The 19551-nt window shown below is 40.9% G+C and overlaps 1 protein-coding gene across 1 annotated transcript in view; it reads left to right on the top strand.

Annotated features, from left to right (window-relative positions):
• Positions 1-19551, top strand: part of kcnk12 (potassium channel, subfamily K, member 12) — a 35100-nt gene continuing 15549 nt past the window's right edge. Inside the window, exon 1 of the mRNA XM_037685106.1 lies at positions 1-340. Within this exon, the coding sequence (XP_037541034.1) occupies positions 1-340 (340 nt within the window). The remainder of the gene's footprint in view (positions 341-19551) is intronic.

Here is a 19551-nt window from a genome sequence, read left to right as displayed (position 1 = left end):
ATGATGCTTGGCCGGCGGCTGCAGGGCTGCCGCTCCCTGCACTTCAACGAGGACAACGGCCGCTTCGTGCTGCTCGCCGTCCTCATCCTGCTGTACCTGCTGTGCGGCGCTGCGGTCTTCTCGGCCATAGAGAGGCCCTCGGAGCTGCGGGCTCACGGCCGCTGGAACGGGACGCTCCTCAACTTCAGCGAGACCTTCAACATCAGCCTGCGGGACGTCAACTCTTTCCTGCGGGAGTACGAGGCTGCCATCGCCGCCGGGATCCGGGCTGACGCGCTCAGACCCAGATGGGATTTTACAGGCGCCTTTTACTTTGTTGGAACTGTGGTGTCGACTATAGGTGGGTGATCCCCGCAGCGTGCACACATTTCCCCGAGCCTTGAGTTCACTTGCTTGCAGCCATGTTGCTCTGCCAGCAGACTTAGAAACACCAAGGACGCACGAGGCTTTAGCAAAGCAAAACCTATTTTAAGTTTGCAGGTAAGAAGTTAAGTCAAGAAAGAAAAAAAAAAAAACAGTTCAGAAAACGTTGGGGCATTAAATGTAAATAAAACAGAATGCAACGATGTGCAAACTCACATTTTATGAATGATAGAATTTAATAAACATATAAAATGCCAAAACTTAAAAAAAAAGTTTTATTTGTGGGGAGCAATAAAGTCATTTTGAATTTTAAGGCTGCACCACATCTCAAAAGTGAACATGTTTACCCCTCTTTTTTTTTTGCTAAAACAAACATCTAGGAATGAGGAAACCAGCTGATGAAGTATTTGGATGGAAATATTGTAATTTTCTTGTTTAAATTAGGGTTCTAGCTGTCCAACAGTCGGGGTTTCTTAGGAGAGAGGTCTGGACTGCAGGCAGGTCAGTTCAGCACCCAGACTCCTAAAATATACAGTTTTCAAAAAGACTTTAAAAGAAACATGTTCTGGATGGGAGCATACTGTATGTTGTCCTAAAACTGTTCTGCAGTGGTAGTGCGGGTATATCTGATGCACTAATGTACCACCATACAATCAGAGAGGCAGTTAAAAAAGTATACTCTAGGCCTGATGGTCCTTTTTTAATATAAAGGACGTGGTGTTCTTGGTTTCCAAAATGAGTTTCGGATTTTGTCAGTTCCAACGGCATCAACAGCTTATTTCCTGTTTTGTGTCATTGGTCTGATACAAGTTTTATTGTTGTACGTTGTTTAGTTTGTTCTTGGCTGCTACTTCAGCAGTTTCATTTATTAAACTCAACAAAGTTCAGTCAGGTCATCTGGACTTTTTTTTTTTTTTTTTGAGACATTTCGTCCTTCATCCAAAGGACTTCATCAGTCCGAGGAGCTGCAATAAACTCAGTCCCACACGCAGCACACTCACATACCAACCGGTTTGATGGTGATATGATGCTTTCTGGGGCTCGCCCTCTCCCCCGCCGACTCCTCTGAGGAAGACATAGTCAAAGTGCTTCAGAACATCAAAGTTCATGTTCAATGATCCAGATAAAAAAATCCAACAAATCCGTCCATTTGTTGGATTTTTAACCTGGATTATTGAGCATGAACTTTGATTTATTTATTAAAATTATTATTTAGTTATTTTCTGTTATGAGTGTTTATGTGTGTCTTCTTCACACACAAAACCTAATAGTTAAAAAAAAAAATGTTTGTAAGTCATGCATTACATTTAGGCTCTAATAGACTTTGGAAATGGGTCAACATCTGACTCATGTGCCATTTGGAAGGAGCACTCTCATCCCCAGTTATAGGACAGCACCCATGGGTGCAGTTTCCTTTTTTGGCCACATTTCCCTTCAAACTATCAGGAATGTCAATGAGAAGCCCCTTTCTACTCCCCCCGTTTAACATTTACTTGTGCAATAGGTCAGAAAAGAGCAAGCGTACCTCCCAGGGCAACCCGAGGGCCAGCGGTGTGATGTTCTGCATGCCTGATGGCTCCCACACCCACTGTCCCCCACCCATCTCCCACACCCTTAGACATCCAGAAAATAGCCACAGCAATCTGTGACTGAATTAATAAATGGACAAAAACACTCCAAGTAATAATCAGATCCGACAGCAACTCTGTCTCTGACCTTGCCCTAAAAGCATAAACAGATATGCAGTAAACAACGTCACACCCCCAGCTCCGAGTTTTAATTGAAAACGGCACACAGGCTGGAGGGAAACCGATGGTTTTGTGGGTTCTGACTACACAGAGGAAATTGATTTCATGTAAGCAGAAAACCTGTCACAACTTTATTTACTGTAGACCTGTCAGAGGAGCGGCACTGGCCCGCCCACCTTCCACTCTTAGACACACAAATGCACTCATAGCTCTCAGGCACTCGGGAGGGAACCACGGCAGCTTTGTTTGCTCACATGTCTGCAGCAGGTTGTTATCTTTCTGTGCTCTTCTTGTCACGCAGCATCACTGTCTTCCCCTGACAGGTGAACTGACTCAGCTGTTTGGGTGGAATGAGGAAATCAGGGTGATGCTGACAGTCTTTTTCCTTTCCCTTAGTTTTTATAGACGTGCATAAAATTCTTTCTGAGATTTTGTTTAGCTTTGATCTCCTCCACGACTCAATCCTCCGGCTTGCGTGTTAATTTTTCAGCATGCTTGCGAGCTGCTGATATATAAAGGGGATTTGAGGAGCTCCCCACATCACTCTTTATCAGAGCGGCATCCCCCCCGTGCACTCTGGACACTCCTCCCAAATGTTTCCTGTCTCTAACTCTGCTCTGCCAGAGGCTTCAAACTAGTGGTAACTCTTTGCTCCCCTTGATGTGCCTCTGCAGCATCACTTTGAAGAATGAAAGTGCAGCTCTGACCACATGATGATGATGTTTATCAGGGGGGTTTACTGTGACTCAGTGGCCGTTAGCGCTTTTACCTTTGCATTGTTTAACTGTGGTCTGAATGCCTGCAGAACTGACCATGTTTAGCTTTTACAAGTAGGAATTAAAACAGGGAAGTTTGACGTATGTTGTGTCCATTTCCTTTGAATAAGTAATTCTAACTTAAAGTTTAATCCAAAGGTAAACTGTTTGGCCAAGTACACACTAGAGTTGAATAATCACGCAAGATATTTGTTACTTCCTTAAACATAGGGGATTTCAACAAAGGTGCATATTCACTTTTACGTGCTTGTTTTAAAACTAGCCACAACAGTTTTAACACAGAGGTGGAAAGGGAGGCACTGATCGCATTATAGGCAACATTTTTAACCACAGTTTGCTGATTAAAAGCCTTGCTGTTGCTGGAGTTTTTGAAGGATATTGTTGTCCCGTTATCTGATGTAGGACTGTAGCTGTTCAGCAGTCATCGGTCTTTGATGGAGTTATTGATGGATATGAACAAATGCTGTTCCAAAATCTGTATGTGACAAGAACCAGGGTTTTTGGACTCAGAAAACAGCCAGACACAAAGAGTGTGAAACCAAAGAAAACAGTTTTATTGATATTGGCTGCTGGGTGGGGAGTCGGGATCCAGCTGCGAAGTGCAGCTGAAGTAGTGCTGTGACAACCGTGACCAGAGGGTTACTCCAGAGACCAGGTCCAGGCGTAGAGGTGGGGGTCATGCACGGGGAGTCAGAGTTCCAATAACAAATCCAAAAGGGCAAACCGTAATCCAGAATCCATAGGCAGAAAACCATAGATGAACCAGGGTCAGATGGGCAGGGCAGAATCAGACGAAGAGCAGGCAGAGCGGTAAATCCTGAAGATGAGGCGTGAGGTCAAAACCCAAAGATCAAAGCGTGAATGTCAGGCATGAAACAAGATGGCTGGATAACAGGAACCACGAAAAGGCTGATAATAGTCTCGAGAAGACTGTTACATTTTTGAATGATTTTCCTAAAAAGCTTTCTTTTTTTGCACGATAGTGTTCCTGAGCCCAAGCAGGAATGTACATGACAGAAGCAGACCTGTTGCTAATGCAGCAACCCCTGAGGGACCAGAGACAATGAACATTCAGCCTTGTTTTTGATTAGAGATTTCTACTTATTTTTAAATCTTCTGATAGTTTTATGAACTGTAGATGATGGAGCATTATTCTTAAATCATTCCACTATTTTTAGATACAGTTTATTGCAGACTGGTGAACCCCTGCCCATCTTTACTTCTGAGAGATTCAGCTTCTCTGAAATGCTCTTTTTATACCCAGTCCTCTCACTGATCTTAGTCTCAGCAGTTGATTTGTTTACTCTGTTCTATTGCTAATAAAATGTAGGTTTATGAGATTTGTAAAACAATGTATTCAGTTTTTGTGCATATTTTACATGGCATGCCATCTTTAAAAAAAAAAAAAACTGGAACGATAATAATCAATTTTAAAGTTTTGTTTTCCTCAAAAACCTAACCAGGGACAAATATTTCAATGCTGTAAATTTCCATCAAGACATCTAATCACTCTCAGCTGTAGACCTGTTGACACCGAAGCCTTTCAGCTAACAACTAAAGAGGAAATATTTTTCCATGTGACTGCCATGTTAGCCTGTCTGTCGACCAGGATAATGATTCCCCAAAGCGCCATAAATGCCTAATGACATTGGTAGTTCTCTATTTTTCCTCCAGTGCTTTGAGCAGCGTTGATTATTCAATTATTAATCATGGTGTTCAACCTAGTGGGCCAGACTTCTGCTGTAGACAATCCGGAGACAATCCATAACATCTGGCTTCAGTCTAGTTTTTTTCTCCAGTTGTGATGCAAAGCTGATCTTATTATGGCGCATACGTGAACATGTTCGGAAGCCATTGTTGAAAACTTTTGTTATACCCTACTGTAAAACTGACTGTATTTGTGTGTATGCTGACGAGGGGTTTGGGTCACAGGGCCTGACACACATATACAACTTAGAGCCTGGCAAAATGATTTGCTTTGTGACTGAATTTTTACAAGCTTTGAAAGAATCCAGGTTCCACATTTTTATCTCTGTGATCCATCACTGTAACCATTGAAAGATGTGATTGGTTACATGCATGTATCAGTACATAGATACTGTCATACAATACTGGCACAAGATGCAGTTCTGAGATGGTTCACAAATAACCTGACAGTAAGAACTAAGGTCCATCCATCCATCCATCCATCCATCCATCCATCCATCCATCCATCCATCCATCCATCCATCCATCCATCCATCCATCCATCCATCCATCCATCATCTTCCGCTTGTTCTGAAGTCAAGTCGCAGGGGCAGCAGCTTGAGCAGGGAGCCCCAGACATCTCTTTCTACTGCCAGCTCTTCTGGGGTACTCCAAGGCGTTCCCAGGCCAAACGAGAGACATAGTCTCTCGTGTCCTGGGTTTTCCTCGGAGTCTACTCCCAGTCAGACATGCACGAAGCACCACCCTAGGGACGCGCCCAGGGGGCATCCTTACCAGATTAGAACAAGCAAGAGGTATGTGACAGCATGATGGCTCAGTGGTAAACACTGTTGCCTCACAGCAAGAAGGCCCTGGGTTCAATCCCCGGTTAGACATGGGGTCTTTCTGTACGGAGTTCGCATGTTCTTTCCGTGCATGCGTGGGTTTTCTCTGGGTACTCTGGTTTTCTCTCACAGACTAAAAACTTACGGTAAGATGGTGCCCGTGTACATGGCTTGCAATCCACCCCTGCTGACAGTGTTCGGATTATTTGTGTTTTGTTTGTTTGTCATCTGGGACATAAACTCGCTACTGGTGTATGACCGACAACAGCTTCTGGATCTTCAATTTTCTGCCGCTGATGTCGTTTATTTTGACCAATATGAGCCTACCTCTGGACCCCCCCCCCCCCTCCCCTGCTGCTGGCGAACGTGCCTGTTTACCTGGGCTGCGCTCCTCACCTGCCTGCCCGAAGATATCACTCCAGACGCCAGGTAAAATGTGCTGGCTGGCAGGTAAAGCTTAAAGCCCTGGGCGCTGCATCTTCCTCTTCAGGTGGTGGTCATGGTTTCTATCGCCAGCTTCCCACGTGCCCAGACCAGGTAAACAACGGGAGTTGTCGGCCGGTGCTGCGCACGGGCCGACCTGGAGGGGCTGTTATTGAAAATCTGTGGCCACTGGCGCGCGCTCCCTCCACTGCTGCTGGGTCCACTTTGGACAGTATCCGGATGTGTTTGGTCAACGCAAGATCTGTTACCATCAAAACTTTTATCCTCAGGGACTACTTTCAAGAGCACAATTTGGACTTTCTCTGCATCACAGAGACTTGGATGTCTCCGGGTGAGTCCAGCGCCTTGACGGAATTATTGCCACCGAACTGTCTATATTTTAACGCATCGCTGCCATCAGGCAGGCACGGTGGTGGATTATTAACAATATTCAAATCAAATTTGACTGTAAACAACAGCCCATTCCAGTTTCCTGTGCCAGCTTTGAGCTGAGCGTCTTTGAACTCGGCCATTCTCCTTCGACTCCATGCACACTCATCTACCGCCCACCTCAATCTAAGGATTGAGTCCCAGTTGAAGTGCTTCCTGGAGGATCACGCTATCCTAGAGCTATTTCAATCTAGCTTTAAACCTCTCCATAGCACTGAAACTGCCCTACTAAAGGTTTTTAATGACATTTTCTTATCCACAGATACTGGTGATTCTGTGCTGCTTGTCCTATTGGACATTACAGCTGCTTTTGACACTATCGACCATGAGATCCTCATTGCTAGGTTGGAGCAGTGGGTGGGCATCACAGGGTCAGCCCTCAATTGGTTCAGATCCTACCTTGCTGACAGATCCTTTTGTGTTTCCATCAAGGATTTTAGTTCTGTAGCGGCAGAGCTTAAATGGGGGGTTCCGCAGGGGTCCACCCTGGGTCCCCTCCTATTCTCTTTATACCTGCTGCCACTTGGTGCTATTTTTCGGAAACACAACATACCCTTTCACTTCTATGCCGATGACTGTCAAATTTACTTCCCCCTAAGACACAATGGTACATGCTCTATTCGACCTCTGCTCGACTGCCTGGCTGACACCAGGGACTGGATGGCTTTAAATTTCTTAAGTTTGAATGAAAAGAAGTCTGAAGTCATGTTGTTCCCTCCCAATGACACGATCATGAACCACTGCATCGACCTTTCCGCTCTAGCTCTGTCAGAAAAACAAAGAGTCACTAATCTGGGAGTGATAATGGACCCTTCCCTGAAACTTAACAGTCATGTAAACATGATCGTTAAATCATGTTTCTTCCAGTTGAGGTGTCTGTCTAAACTGAAGCCCATATTGTCCCAAAATAACCTGGAGACAGTAATACATGCATTCATTACATCTAGGCTTGATTACTGCAATTGCCCAGGCCTCCCTTGCAGAAGAAACCTGTGATCTCAATGGGAGTTGCCTGGTTAAATAAAAGTTAATAAAAGAAGCAACAAAGAACAAAGAACCCTAATAGTGATGCTTTGATGGACCTTCCTGAATTTTCCCAGTAGATCCTCCTGGCTGATAAAGGGGAGGAGTTTTACCAGCTTCAGACTGGGTGAGCAAGAATCTTCATTATCTCTCATGTGCAGCCAGCGTCATAGAGGCAAATCTGGGATTGTCTTCCCAACTCGCAAGAAGATTAAGCAATGGGACACCTCCACTGAGGGGGACAGATGTTTAATGTGGGAATGAAAATGCTGCTTACAAAAGCAAAAGAAGCACTGGGTCAATCAACAACGTCTATGCTCAATAATCCAGGTATACAATCCAATAATTTTCAGTCAGGTCATCTGGACAGTTTCTTTTTTGTGTGCTGAAACATTTCACCTTCCATTAAGAAGGCTTCATCAGTCAAGGAAACACACAACACAAAACTGATTCTTCCCCCAACAGCTTACTCCAAAGTGGAACAAACCAGTTATGTTGATGCTAAGATGGTCTCTTTGGCACGCCCCCTCCTCCGGTGCCGGCCCTCTCCCTCGTCGACAGTCATGTCAAACTGGTCTATCTTTTTGCTGTAACGTTTCATGCCTGGACCAAATTATTCAAGGGGAGAGGAACATGAACTGGTGGAGGAACTGAGCTGAAAGATCTTTTATTATTTCCAATTAAGACCTGTTAATGTCCTGAATGAAAGTCCTTGACCTCCAAGGACTTGGCAGCCAACCTTGGTGTCCGCTGGTTTATTTCCTGATCTCAGAATTCTTGATCTTATAGATTTTGGCAGGTAGCAGATGTTGAGGATGCAGAGCTTGGCAAAACTGGATCTGGTTGGAATCCAAAAGAGGCAGGAGGGAAGCCAGAGGGAAGGTCTGGGATTTGAGGAAACAGAACAGAGATTAAAATTAGATGAAGTCAAAACAGTTGAATGAGCAATGAGTGAAACAAAACAGTATCACAATAAGGGAAGTGATAAAAAACAGCTGGTTGCCAGACCTTTCTGTCTTCATCTGGTGCTCCACATTGAAATGCCCTTTTTTTAAGATCATCATGCTTGTGTTGGCCTACATTTGAGCCACAGTTTCACTATTTTAATTCTCATTAAAGGGGGCACAACTGTGCTCAGTGAACATAATTTCCATCAGTAAAAACACTATTTATAACATTCAGGGTGGATTGATGGGCGACTTCTGCCAATTAGGACAATGCTGTGTAGTCTTGAGAGCCTGTGTCTCATTATGTGTCACAGCAATGACATTTTAGAGAAACATTTTGTCAGTTTTGAAAGCCTGTTAGAGGAGAGTGTGCCAAGAAATCAAGTAATGGCTTTAAATGTGTTGAGACAAAGTGGATGGAGCCAGTTTGGCAGTTTTGTGGATTTGGGTTGTTCATTTCTTGGGATGGCCTGTTTCCCGTCTCTTCTTAACCCTAGCAGATGCTGCTGTAGCGTGTTTCTCCACAATACTCGTAGCCGCCCACGCACCAAGACCACAAAGGGAAACAATGCAAATAGGACTGTTTAACAGCACACATGCAGTGTTTGCTTAAAACAAGGCCCGATATGATCTCAGTGCCGTTGAAGGCCTGCATAATGAGGAGAAATATGAGAAGGAGGCAGCGCTAGAATAGATTGTAATACTGGAGGGACCTGAACCTGAATCTGGCTGTGTTGCAGCCAGATGAGAAGAAACACTTGAGATTTCAGTCTTTTTCATCAAAAACTGCTGGTTTATGTCTGCGCTGTCAGAGACAAACTGACATAGCTTTGTGTTTATTGAGCTACAGTTAAATGTTTATTTTAGAACAATCGGATGGAATACAGAAAGCTGCAGAAATATACTGTAGCAGAGGAAATCAGGCTCACAAGCAGCCAAACCTGTTTCTACAGGAGCTACATAATGATCATAACATTAAGTTTATATCTCACATTGAAGTTTATTGTTATTCTTATTGTTCATCTGTATTTAGATAAATATATATTATGATTGTGAATGTTCATGAAGCATTTACACTATTGTAATCCATTTTTCTTCCATACATTTTTCAGCATCTTTCTCATTCCACAGTTTTTGTGCTATTACATCAAATCATAAATTAAAATGTTCAGCTCTTTCAGAAAAATCCTGCTATGACTTTTGGTATTGGTGCAACTTTAGCTTTTTGAAATATTTAGCCTTTTCTGCCACTTTTTTCTCAATGAAAATGAATGAAGCTCATTTTACATCCTTCAAATCTTTAGATGTGTTTACAATCTTTTACTGCCTCTTTCACATTTTGTTCTGGTTCAGCTTCTTTCAGCTTCCTTGTGCTAATCTAAATGTTTTTTTCAGCTATTTTCAGCTGTTTTTTCAAATGTTTTGTGCTCCTTTTAGATTCTTTCTGCTAACTACAACAACTTTTTGTGCTTCTTCTAATTTATTTCTGCTAATTTCAGCTTGTTATTCTCCTTTCAGCTATTTCTGCTATTTCAGCTAATATTTAGCTGTTTTTATGCCAATTTTAGCCTTTTCAGCTAATTTCACTTTTTTTTGGGGGGGGGGGGGGGCGCAATAATTTCAACTTTTTTCAGCCTAATTCACAACAAAATGAGCTCTCTCCACTTCCTTTTGGTAATTTAAGCTTCTGTTTTTGTTTGTTTGTTTGTTTTTAACTTTTCAACTGTTTTTTTGTTGTTGCTAATTTCAGCATTTTCAGATTTTTTTTTTTTTAACTTTTTTGTGTTAATTTCTGCTTCTTTCAGCAAACGTGTTCTTTCTGCTTTCTTCTGCTAATTTAAGCTTGTTCTAAATTTTCAGCTACTATTTCAGAAATTTTTAGCTAATTTCAGCTGTTTTCAGATAAATTCATTTTTTTGTGCTAATTTCTGCTACTTTCAATTTAAGTAAATTATTTCTGATAATTTCAGCTTGTTTTGCTTTTGTTAGTTGAAGTTATTTCAGCCACTATTTAGTTGTTTTATGCTAATTTTAGTTTTTCAGCTAATTCCACATTTTTGCACCCATTCAAACTTTTTTCAGCCTAGTTTAGACAAAATGTGCTTTCTCCACTTCCTTCTGGTAAATTAAGCTTCTTTCTGCCTTTTCAGCCTTTTTTGTTGTTGCTAATTTCAGCTTTATTAGCTAATTTCCTAATCTTTGTGCTAATTTCTGCTTATTTAAACCTAATTAAAAAATATGTGTTGTTTCTTCTTTTCTCTGCTAACTTGGGCTTGTTCTTCCATTTCAGCTACATTTCTGCATGTTTTTAGCTAATTTCAGCTGGTTTTAGCAAGTTCTTCAGCAATAAGCATTCACACTGCATTTTCACAGGAAATTCAATTTCTCTAGTTAATTTTAGTTTTGCCCACCTCTGGCACAAAGGATGGTGGGTGATATGCTTTATTTCAAGGAATGTTAGCCTTTTTATAATATTTTAGGTACTGTTGGTGGCTGTAGAAATGTCAAGCTGTAAGTGAGAGAGAACAAAAAGTTTGATGAGCTTCAAACAGCTCATTACTGAAATGACTAAAAGTGCCCACAAGGAGCAGCTCAAATTGGGACAAAGCTGCCAACAAGCAGACTTGTCAATAATCAGGAGGATGTAATTTATCTGCAACGCACACTTTGATTAATTTTGTTTCAACTCTAATTAAGAAAGGACCAATATGCATCAGGAGACCAATATGCTTGTTTGTGTCTTTTGCCAAAATCTCTCGAGAACCACTGAAAGGTTTTAAATAAAAACTTCCAGAATCAGTGAATATAAATATCCGACTGAATAACTTTTCACAACCACCTGATTTGAGATGGCTACTTCAGTAAACTGACCTTAACAAATAAAAAATATATGTCTGTAACTCCACCAGTTTTGTAGGTATTGAGCTATAATTGGACATGGATATAGCAGAGAGGCATCCACAACGCATATTTGGAGCTTGATATCTTACAATATCACACACAGTTGTGTATGATGTAATTTTCAGGATTTGACCAGCTGCAACTCCATCATTTCGCATAGATGATCATAGTCCCAAACTCTGGCATGTAAGGCAGCACCAGATATGCATTTATGCTTGGATTACTAGGACTTTGTTTGCACTCTGTTATGTTATTATATTCAAAAATGTGTATTTTATTTATGAGCGATTCATAGAACACATAAATGTGGACGCTAAAATCCTAAAATATTGAAAACAACAAAAACAGTTTGTATTTATTTAACAGCCAATGGTTCCTTCAGTCCTTCCCAGCTAAAAGGTAACCCAGACATAAAATCTGTAAACATTTTGTTGTGAAGACGTCCTGGATGTTTAAGTTTAGATTTCCTGTTCTGTCTTTCGCAGCACAGGAAAAATGAAAATGACAACATCCCAGCACCAGATTATAGTGTATTCATTAAAACAATGTTCTGGGCATTAATTTAGTGCTGCTCTTGAATAATAAATCCTGACAGTGGCAAAAAAGAAAAATCTGACTAAGCAAAAGCCTCAGTAAATCTGCCCCTTCTCCTAAAATCCTGTCAGCTATTTCAGCACCACGGACAGCTCCGTGGTTTTTCTCAACACTCAGTAAAAATCCGTCACATGAAGGTTCATAGACAGACCATTTAAACTCATAATGTAAAGCATCTCCTCTGCTTTCACTATCATTTAATACAGGTAAAACAGATGCAGACTAGCTTTACAAACTGATGACAATGCTAAAAAAAAGGCTGCTTGTATGCAATCGATGGCGAAAGGTCAGCTTAATCTGCAGTTTCTAAAAGATTTCAACTTCTCCACTGTTTGATTTCATTTCCTCGCTGCTCTCATCTGAAACACTCAGATTTGACTGAAGCGCAGAACGAATGAGAGCGAAAGTTGATAATGACATAAACAGAGCTGGAGAGCGAGTCAGTTATGGATTAAATGTCAGTGAGTCACTTTGGTGAAGTCAGAATAAATGCCATCACTGCAAACGCTCATTGTGTTTGTGGATTAGATGATGGTTTTTCTGTGAAAGTTGTTTCAAAACGATCAGTAGGTGTAATATAATTCAATGGACCTCGGTTTTGTAGTAAAATGAGATTCAAACCTTTGCCATGAAGCTGTATGCAACCAAAATCTAATTATTAGATTTTTAATAGTTAGTATCATAGATTCAATGTTATCAGTCAGAATGAAAAAAACAGCCATTCAATATATAAAAAAACTAAATAATGAAAAAATGCACAAGAAGTGTTTTTATATTATAATTTAGAATAGTTTGTGATATCAATTGAGAGTTGAAAACTGTATTATTATTATTATATTGTTGTTGTTGTTATTATTATTATTGTTATTATGTAATTTTCATAACAGATAAATAAATAAATATTTGTATCAACATGAAAAGATTTTTCATTTTGGAAACAAGTGAAAATCAACAGTTTAAAAAAAAAATATTATTATTGTTTTGCTAAATGTCTGAGACATTAGAACAAAGGCTGTCAGTTCAGCAGAATAAAAAAATATTCCAGATTAGAAATCTTAAGTCAGGCTTTTCACATAAAAGCTAAAATAAATAAAAGTATAGCATTCATTGAAGGAATGTCCAAAAGGTACTCAGTTTTAGATGTAGTGGTTCATGAGATATTGTGCTAACAGATAAACAAGGGTCACTCCATGGTAATGTTAAATCTTTGAGCAAAGCTCTTCCTGAATCAGCATCACTTGGAGTATGTGCTGTGAATGACTCTCAGCTACTACCAAGAAAAAGTTTAGCACATGAATGTAAAATTGACTAAATTGGAGCCATTTCTGTGTTTTACACGGTCATTTGGCTGACATAAACTTTTCCTTTATCTTAAACCAGGTTGGCTCAAAAAGTTAATGAGCTGTAAATATATATCCGGTGATTACTTCCTGAATATTTCAATAAATGTGTTTATTGGTTCATTGAACAATTCAAACAGACACTTGAACATACAAACACAGAGCAGATCATTATCACCCACATTTTACTTTTTAGCGATGGGCAACAAAAGTTTTTGTTTTTATATAATTTGCATGTTTTGTATATTTAAAGTATTTGTTGGTTGTAAAATCCATTTTTGCAATTGCTTAGTAAAACGTTTGGCAATCTTCTCTTCAGCTTTTTAAATCCATAGTGGATTTTTCTTCTGTATTTATATATATATATATATATATATATATATATATATATATATATATATGGTGACTATGCAGCTCAATTGTATCAACTCTCTTTCCTTTCTCTCGTGAGGTCTGTGAGACTATTACATGCCTCCCTGACTAAACTGCCTGCGTTTGAAGAAGAACTGAAATGAACCAATTGTCTTCGTCACACTCTAGTCACTTTGTAATTCACAAGTCGCTGAGTTTACAAGCCAATGTCACCTCGGAGTGGCCGAGCATGCATTTTGACATTTAAGCAGAGCGAAATAACCAGATGATGGACGCCCTTGATGTCCCGGGGTTTTTAACTTGATGCTGTGCTACTATTTAGATTAACCACTCTGTGCGGCCTTGCTGGGACAAAACAATCGGTGTTGGTGTTACAGTTGGCGTCTGCACCATCAGGAGTCAGATGAAATGAGTCTGCAGTCTGTGGAAGCAGATTTATTGCTGCGCGTTGATGTTTCAGGCCCTGCTTACACAAAAATGGTTTATGGTGAAAATGGAAGAGTTTCGTTGCATTTGTAATGTTCATTTACATGGAAATATTGAATGTTTTCTCTGACAACGGCCCAATTTGAGAACAGGTTCCAGAGTGCAATGGTTCAAAAATGTCCCTGTGTCCATTGTGCAAACAGAAAAAAGTTATCTTTTCTGCCAGGGAATCCCTGGCTCATGTGCAGTATGACGCAAAACATAACGACTTCCTACAATCCACAGAAGAAGAAACTATCGACAATGGCGGATGCCAGAGTTTTGTTTGTGCTTCTGACTCATAAATCTTTAAATCTAATTTCCCCTGACTGCTTTCACTTTGGACATCACCTAGGCTTCTGTTATGGTGATTTTCTTGTGAGAGAAACATTAGAGCGTTTTGTTTTTCATGCATGCACGCTTAGTTTCAAGTTTCAAAGAACATAGCACCAACTAGTGGCATGGTGAGGGAATTACACCTTTTCCACATCTACAGGTACTGTGTAAACAGAGACTGCAATTAGAACGTTTTCATGTATATGTGTTAATAAAAATGGGGGAAAAAAATCAGTTTTCATTGGATCGTTGTCGTGTAAACAGGACCTCTGACTTGTTGTGTCTGTCTCTCACTTTGGTCCTGTTACCAGACCGTCCCAAACATCTCTCTCCAGGCTGATTATAATTAACTTCACGCAGTCTTATCTTCATTTCTTCTTTTGATTAGGTTGAAATTAAACAGTTTGCTTTATGGTTCTGTGCTGCTGTTGTGCATTGAAAAAAAGATACCATGTGATATGAGAATTTCCTTGCAGGAACAAAATGAGCCGGTCAGTGTGACTCGTTTTTCTTCCTGTTTTCAGCTGCAATTTGTCCCCCTCCCTCCCCCTCCTTCTTTTAGATCTTTCCGGACTGCTCTGTGAAATCACAGGCTCACAGGAAATGTCACCGTTAAAAATGGAAAACGGACAGACACATGAAAGGCACCACAGGTCTTTTTAGATAGCGCACAGTCCGGACCCCCAGCACAAAATTTGTTTCAGCAGTCATTACGCTGAGCTGGAAGTGCCACAGCAGCATAGCGGGTCTGAGGGGAAAAGGCCATACTACGGATAAACCAGGTCCTTTACAATAAGCCTAAAACCTAACCGAGCATTTTATATAAGTTAATGAAAACCTAAAACATACTGGCAATTACTATGTTAGGCCTAAATCAGAAAAAAGGCCCTGGCTGCAACAAAAAAAGTGTAAAGATGTGAGTCATAACAGCAACAGAGTTCAGTAAATTTTGATTGTCAGCTCTCAAAAATTCTGGAATACAGAGATTAATAGAAATCAGCTCTTATTTATTGGTCCAAAACATAATACTATAGATTTAAAATGACTACTTTGGGGTCCTAAGGGGGGCACAATAAGGAGGAGAGACCAACTGACTCAATGAAAAGGAAAGAGTGCTGAGGGGGGTAAGATCATTTAAATACACCTATGTGACAATCTCACCTGGTCCTCATCTAAGTGTCTGCAGGTGTTCCTGATCGCCTCATTAGCGGCCAGTATTTAGTCTGAATTCTATTCACTTGACGTACTTGAGCATGGTCCTTCCACGGTGTCACGATCTGTGGTCCTGCTCTGTCTGTCCACCCACGTGTACCTGCTTTGTCAGCCCCCTGGTGGTATTCTCTCTCGGAGCCATCTGGTCCTCCTGCATGTTGTTCCAGCCCTTCCCTGCTGGGACCCAGTCCTCCTGCACATGGGTTCTACTGCCCCACCCTGCCAGACTATGACAGAATGCTCAAATCTATCAGAACCCAGCAGGAGGTGTTCAACTCTTTTATCCCTCTGCGCTCTTTCACGGGCGTCGGAGATCTTTTCCATCCGTGCTCTTCCTTGGGCTTTGGAGTCTGTTCTATTTTCCCAGCCGTGCTCTTCCATGGGTGTTGGAGTTGAAGATCTGTACCTATCCGTGCTCTCCCATGGGCACTGGAGTCTGTTTCCCTTGTTGGAGATCTGTTTTTCCCTCTGCATCTTCCATGGATGTTGGAGTTGTAGCCCTGCTTCCCTACCTTGGGGATGTTGGGAACAATCCTTAGAGGGAGTGGTAAGTGACAATCTCACCTGGTTCTCATCTAAATGTCTGCAGGTGTTCCTGACCGCTTCATTAACGACTAGTATTTAGTCTGAATGCTGCCAACTCGACATATTTGAGCATTGTCCTTCTACGGTGTCATGATCCGTGGTCCTGCTCCGTCTGTTCGCCCATGTGTATCTGTTCTGTCAGCCCCCTCCCCGGGGGTATTGTCTCTCCGAGCCATCCAGTCCTCCTGCATGTGGATCCAGTCCTTCCCCGCTGGGACCCAGTCCTCCTTCACATGGGTTCTACTGCCCCACCCTTCCAATATTATCATAATTTGTACAGATTTGTCAAACCAACCTAAAATGGCTAGATGCCTCAAAGAAAACTTTTAGTGTGGATTTCAAGAACATGTGTTGTAATTTATTGTTTTTTAGAGATTGAGTGTATTTTTTTAATCAAAGGCAAGTTGTGAATCCATCAAAAGTCATGAAGTTAATGTTATAAAAACCTATCATTGCACTTTGTGAGACAAACTCATTAACATCCTATCTCCTCCAATCACTCCAGACCAATCAGAGAGAGGCTGGAATCCACATTTTAATTGATTTAGATTAGAAAACACTTTTATTTGGAGGAGCTTCTATCTCTTAGGCATTTCATTTAGAACTCAGCTGTCATCTGGTAGAAGTGGATTAAAGACTATTCTTTTGGTGTAAGTGTTCATTTCTTCATTAAGGTGTCTTTTGTTGGTTACAGAAGCAAGGATTTTTCTTCTGTTTTGTATTCACTTCCCACATGTGGTTATAAAATACCCAGCTCGCCTTATCTTTTTCTCATGAGCTTCAGTCTCAGGGGTATTCAGCTCATCAGAGTGTGGTACTCATACTTGGATGGTGGGAATGATGGAGTACCCCCTGACCAGTCATCCTGGCTTCCCATCTTTCCTGCTACTTGTCAAGCCCTAGCTGTGACAGCAGGTTCCTCATGCGGATGATGAAACTCTGGGTCTGAAGGTGTTTCTGAATTGATCCGGACGTTGGGTTTTGAAGTTTGCATTCCCACATTTTTCTCATTGTATCCCTTTCTCTGGGTCAAAACATATAGTATATGTCCTGCTCCAGCAGCCCGTTTTTCATCAGGACATCCTGGTTTTCTAACATGTGACGTAGACCTTGTTCTTCTGGGTGACGTTCATGCCAGCATGGCTCTTTATGCAACTGAGGTTGCTCAGAGGTTAGCTACACCAGAGCTTGTACATAAATATCAATGTATAAGTTTAACCTGACCCAGCTCCATCCATCCATACATCCATCCATCCATCCATACATATATACATACATACATACATACATCATCTTTACACGCTTCTTCCTTTTCGGGTCATGGGGGCCACTGGTGCTCATAGTCAGCAGTCACTGTGTGAGAGGTGGGGGACACTTTGGACAGTTCTCCAGTCCATCACAGGGACACATAGACAAACGAGGCATACAACCATTCACTCTCTCACTCAAACCTAGGGACATTCAGCCTAACATGCATGTTTTTGATCAGTGGGAGGAAACCGGAGTACTCGGAGAAAACCCACGTGTGCATGGGGAGAACAACCCAGAAAGACCACAGGGGGAAGTTATCTTGCAACCCTCTCACTGAGAGGCGACATCTCTAACCATTGAGTCAACGTGCCATCCCAATACCAACCCACTAAAAAAGTTTCAGGAAGAAGCAAAGAAAGAGAGATATGTTTGCAGAATAAACAATAGTATCAATTCACAATCAGCAGAGCTACAGAGTTAGATGTTGAGATTCCAACAGTTCATGGTAAAAAAGCAGTGTGAGTAGAGGCAACAAGATATGTGCATTCACACATATCTTGTTGTAAAAAAAAAAATCATGCACCGTCTATTAGCCATGGAGTACGTGCTGTGATTGACTCTCAGCTACTACCAGACAACATTTTAGCTCAGTAAATTGTAACAATTGCAAATATAACAGCATGTTTGTGTTCGTTAAGTTTGATTAGCGATGACTGCCTTCCTGAATTGAACTGCCTTCAGACATTAATCAGTTGTAGATGTACGCCTTATGGCTACTTTCCTGGCAGTTTATTAAAATCAGTCTCATTCGATGAGCTATTTTGATAAACTGTCTCACGCACAGAAAATAACAGCTTGCATTTCATGGCAGCTGGTGATAAAAGTCCTGGTATTCTGTGGACATCGTAATGACTGAAGGCAAAAACTAGAAAGCACAGTTGTATATACTATATACTGTTTATATGTGTCTCCTTGCTTTCCCTCAGATTACACTGCCTGAGAAACTTTTATGGTGCTGTTTTACAATAAGAAGGAAGTCATATAAACTGATGAGATCCGAGAGGAGATAGAAATGCAGATAAAAAGAGCAACCTCAGGCTCTGTGGGTTAGATCATTAATGCTTTGGCTTTTATTGGGAGGGGGAACAAATGTTAGTTTCTATGTCAAAGATGACAAAGAACATCCTGCTGATAGTGCAGTGGGAGGGAGATGAGTGCATAAATGACATGTGTGAGCTGCATTTGGGGGAATGTGTCATATATGCTGAGACATATAGTGGGATTTTTGGAAAATGATTCCATCCATGGTTATTTTTGTAAAGCAGTGTGAGTGTGTGTTTCTCCAGTTTAAAATGTGTGACACATCGAGTAGAGAGGAATCACGAAACGGTCACCACAGACTGTCGAGCAGCTGAAATCTTATACTCAGCAACAACAGTGTCGGAGATGCCCTGGAAAATTACAACAATTAAAATTCTGAGTTCATGAAAGATTAAAGAGTAATTAAAAAGATGGGTGATGTAACACGGTGGTAAACTTCTTCCTCAGCCAGGCTTCTAAGTGTAATTTCTTCCAGTAAGATTTAAAAAAAAAGTTAGTCTGTGAACACTGAATGTTCTTAGGATCCAATTCTTGTGCTTCTTAAATGAAATTTTAAACAAACTGATCAGGGTTCCTTTAAAGAATGTCAAAGTCAGAAAATTGCTAATGAGTGAATAAAAATGTGTTTGCACAGTGATGTTTTAGTTAACATTGTCACTTTACAGTCCCCTTTGACTCTTTCTGTGTGGAATTTACATCATCTTCTCATGCACGGAGGGATTTTTTTTTACCCCTACAATCTAGAAACATACATTTTAGGTGAACTTGTGATTCCCAAATGGCCTCAAAAGCATGAGTGTGTATCATTGTTAATTTTGCATGCCTTTGAGTTGTTCCTATGATGGACTGGTCTCCTGAACACTGCCTCTCGTGCACCTCATGACCCTGACGGGAATAAAGTGGGTTAAAGAAAACCACAAGTAACAAAGGTGAGCACTAATACAATAACAATTACAGTTAAACAACAAAAACATGTGCAGACAAGAACCGAAACTGAACATGGAAATGTAATTTACTATTGAAGATAATAACAGGCCGCACTTGTTCTTTATTCATAGTTCACTTCATTTTTTTAAAAAGTCTGATTGGATGCTTTAGTTTGTTAAGTGTTACAATTCTGTGTGTGTGTGAGA

This window comes from Nematolebias whitei, chromosome 1 (assembly GCF_014905685.2).
Source record: "Nematolebias whitei isolate Nwh7 chromosome 1, NemWhi1, whole genome shotgun sequence".
NCBI lineage: Eukaryota > Metazoa > Chordata > Actinopteri > Cyprinodontiformes > Rivulidae > Nematolebias > Nematolebias whitei.
This window is presented reverse-complemented; position numbering and strand designations above follow the sequence as displayed.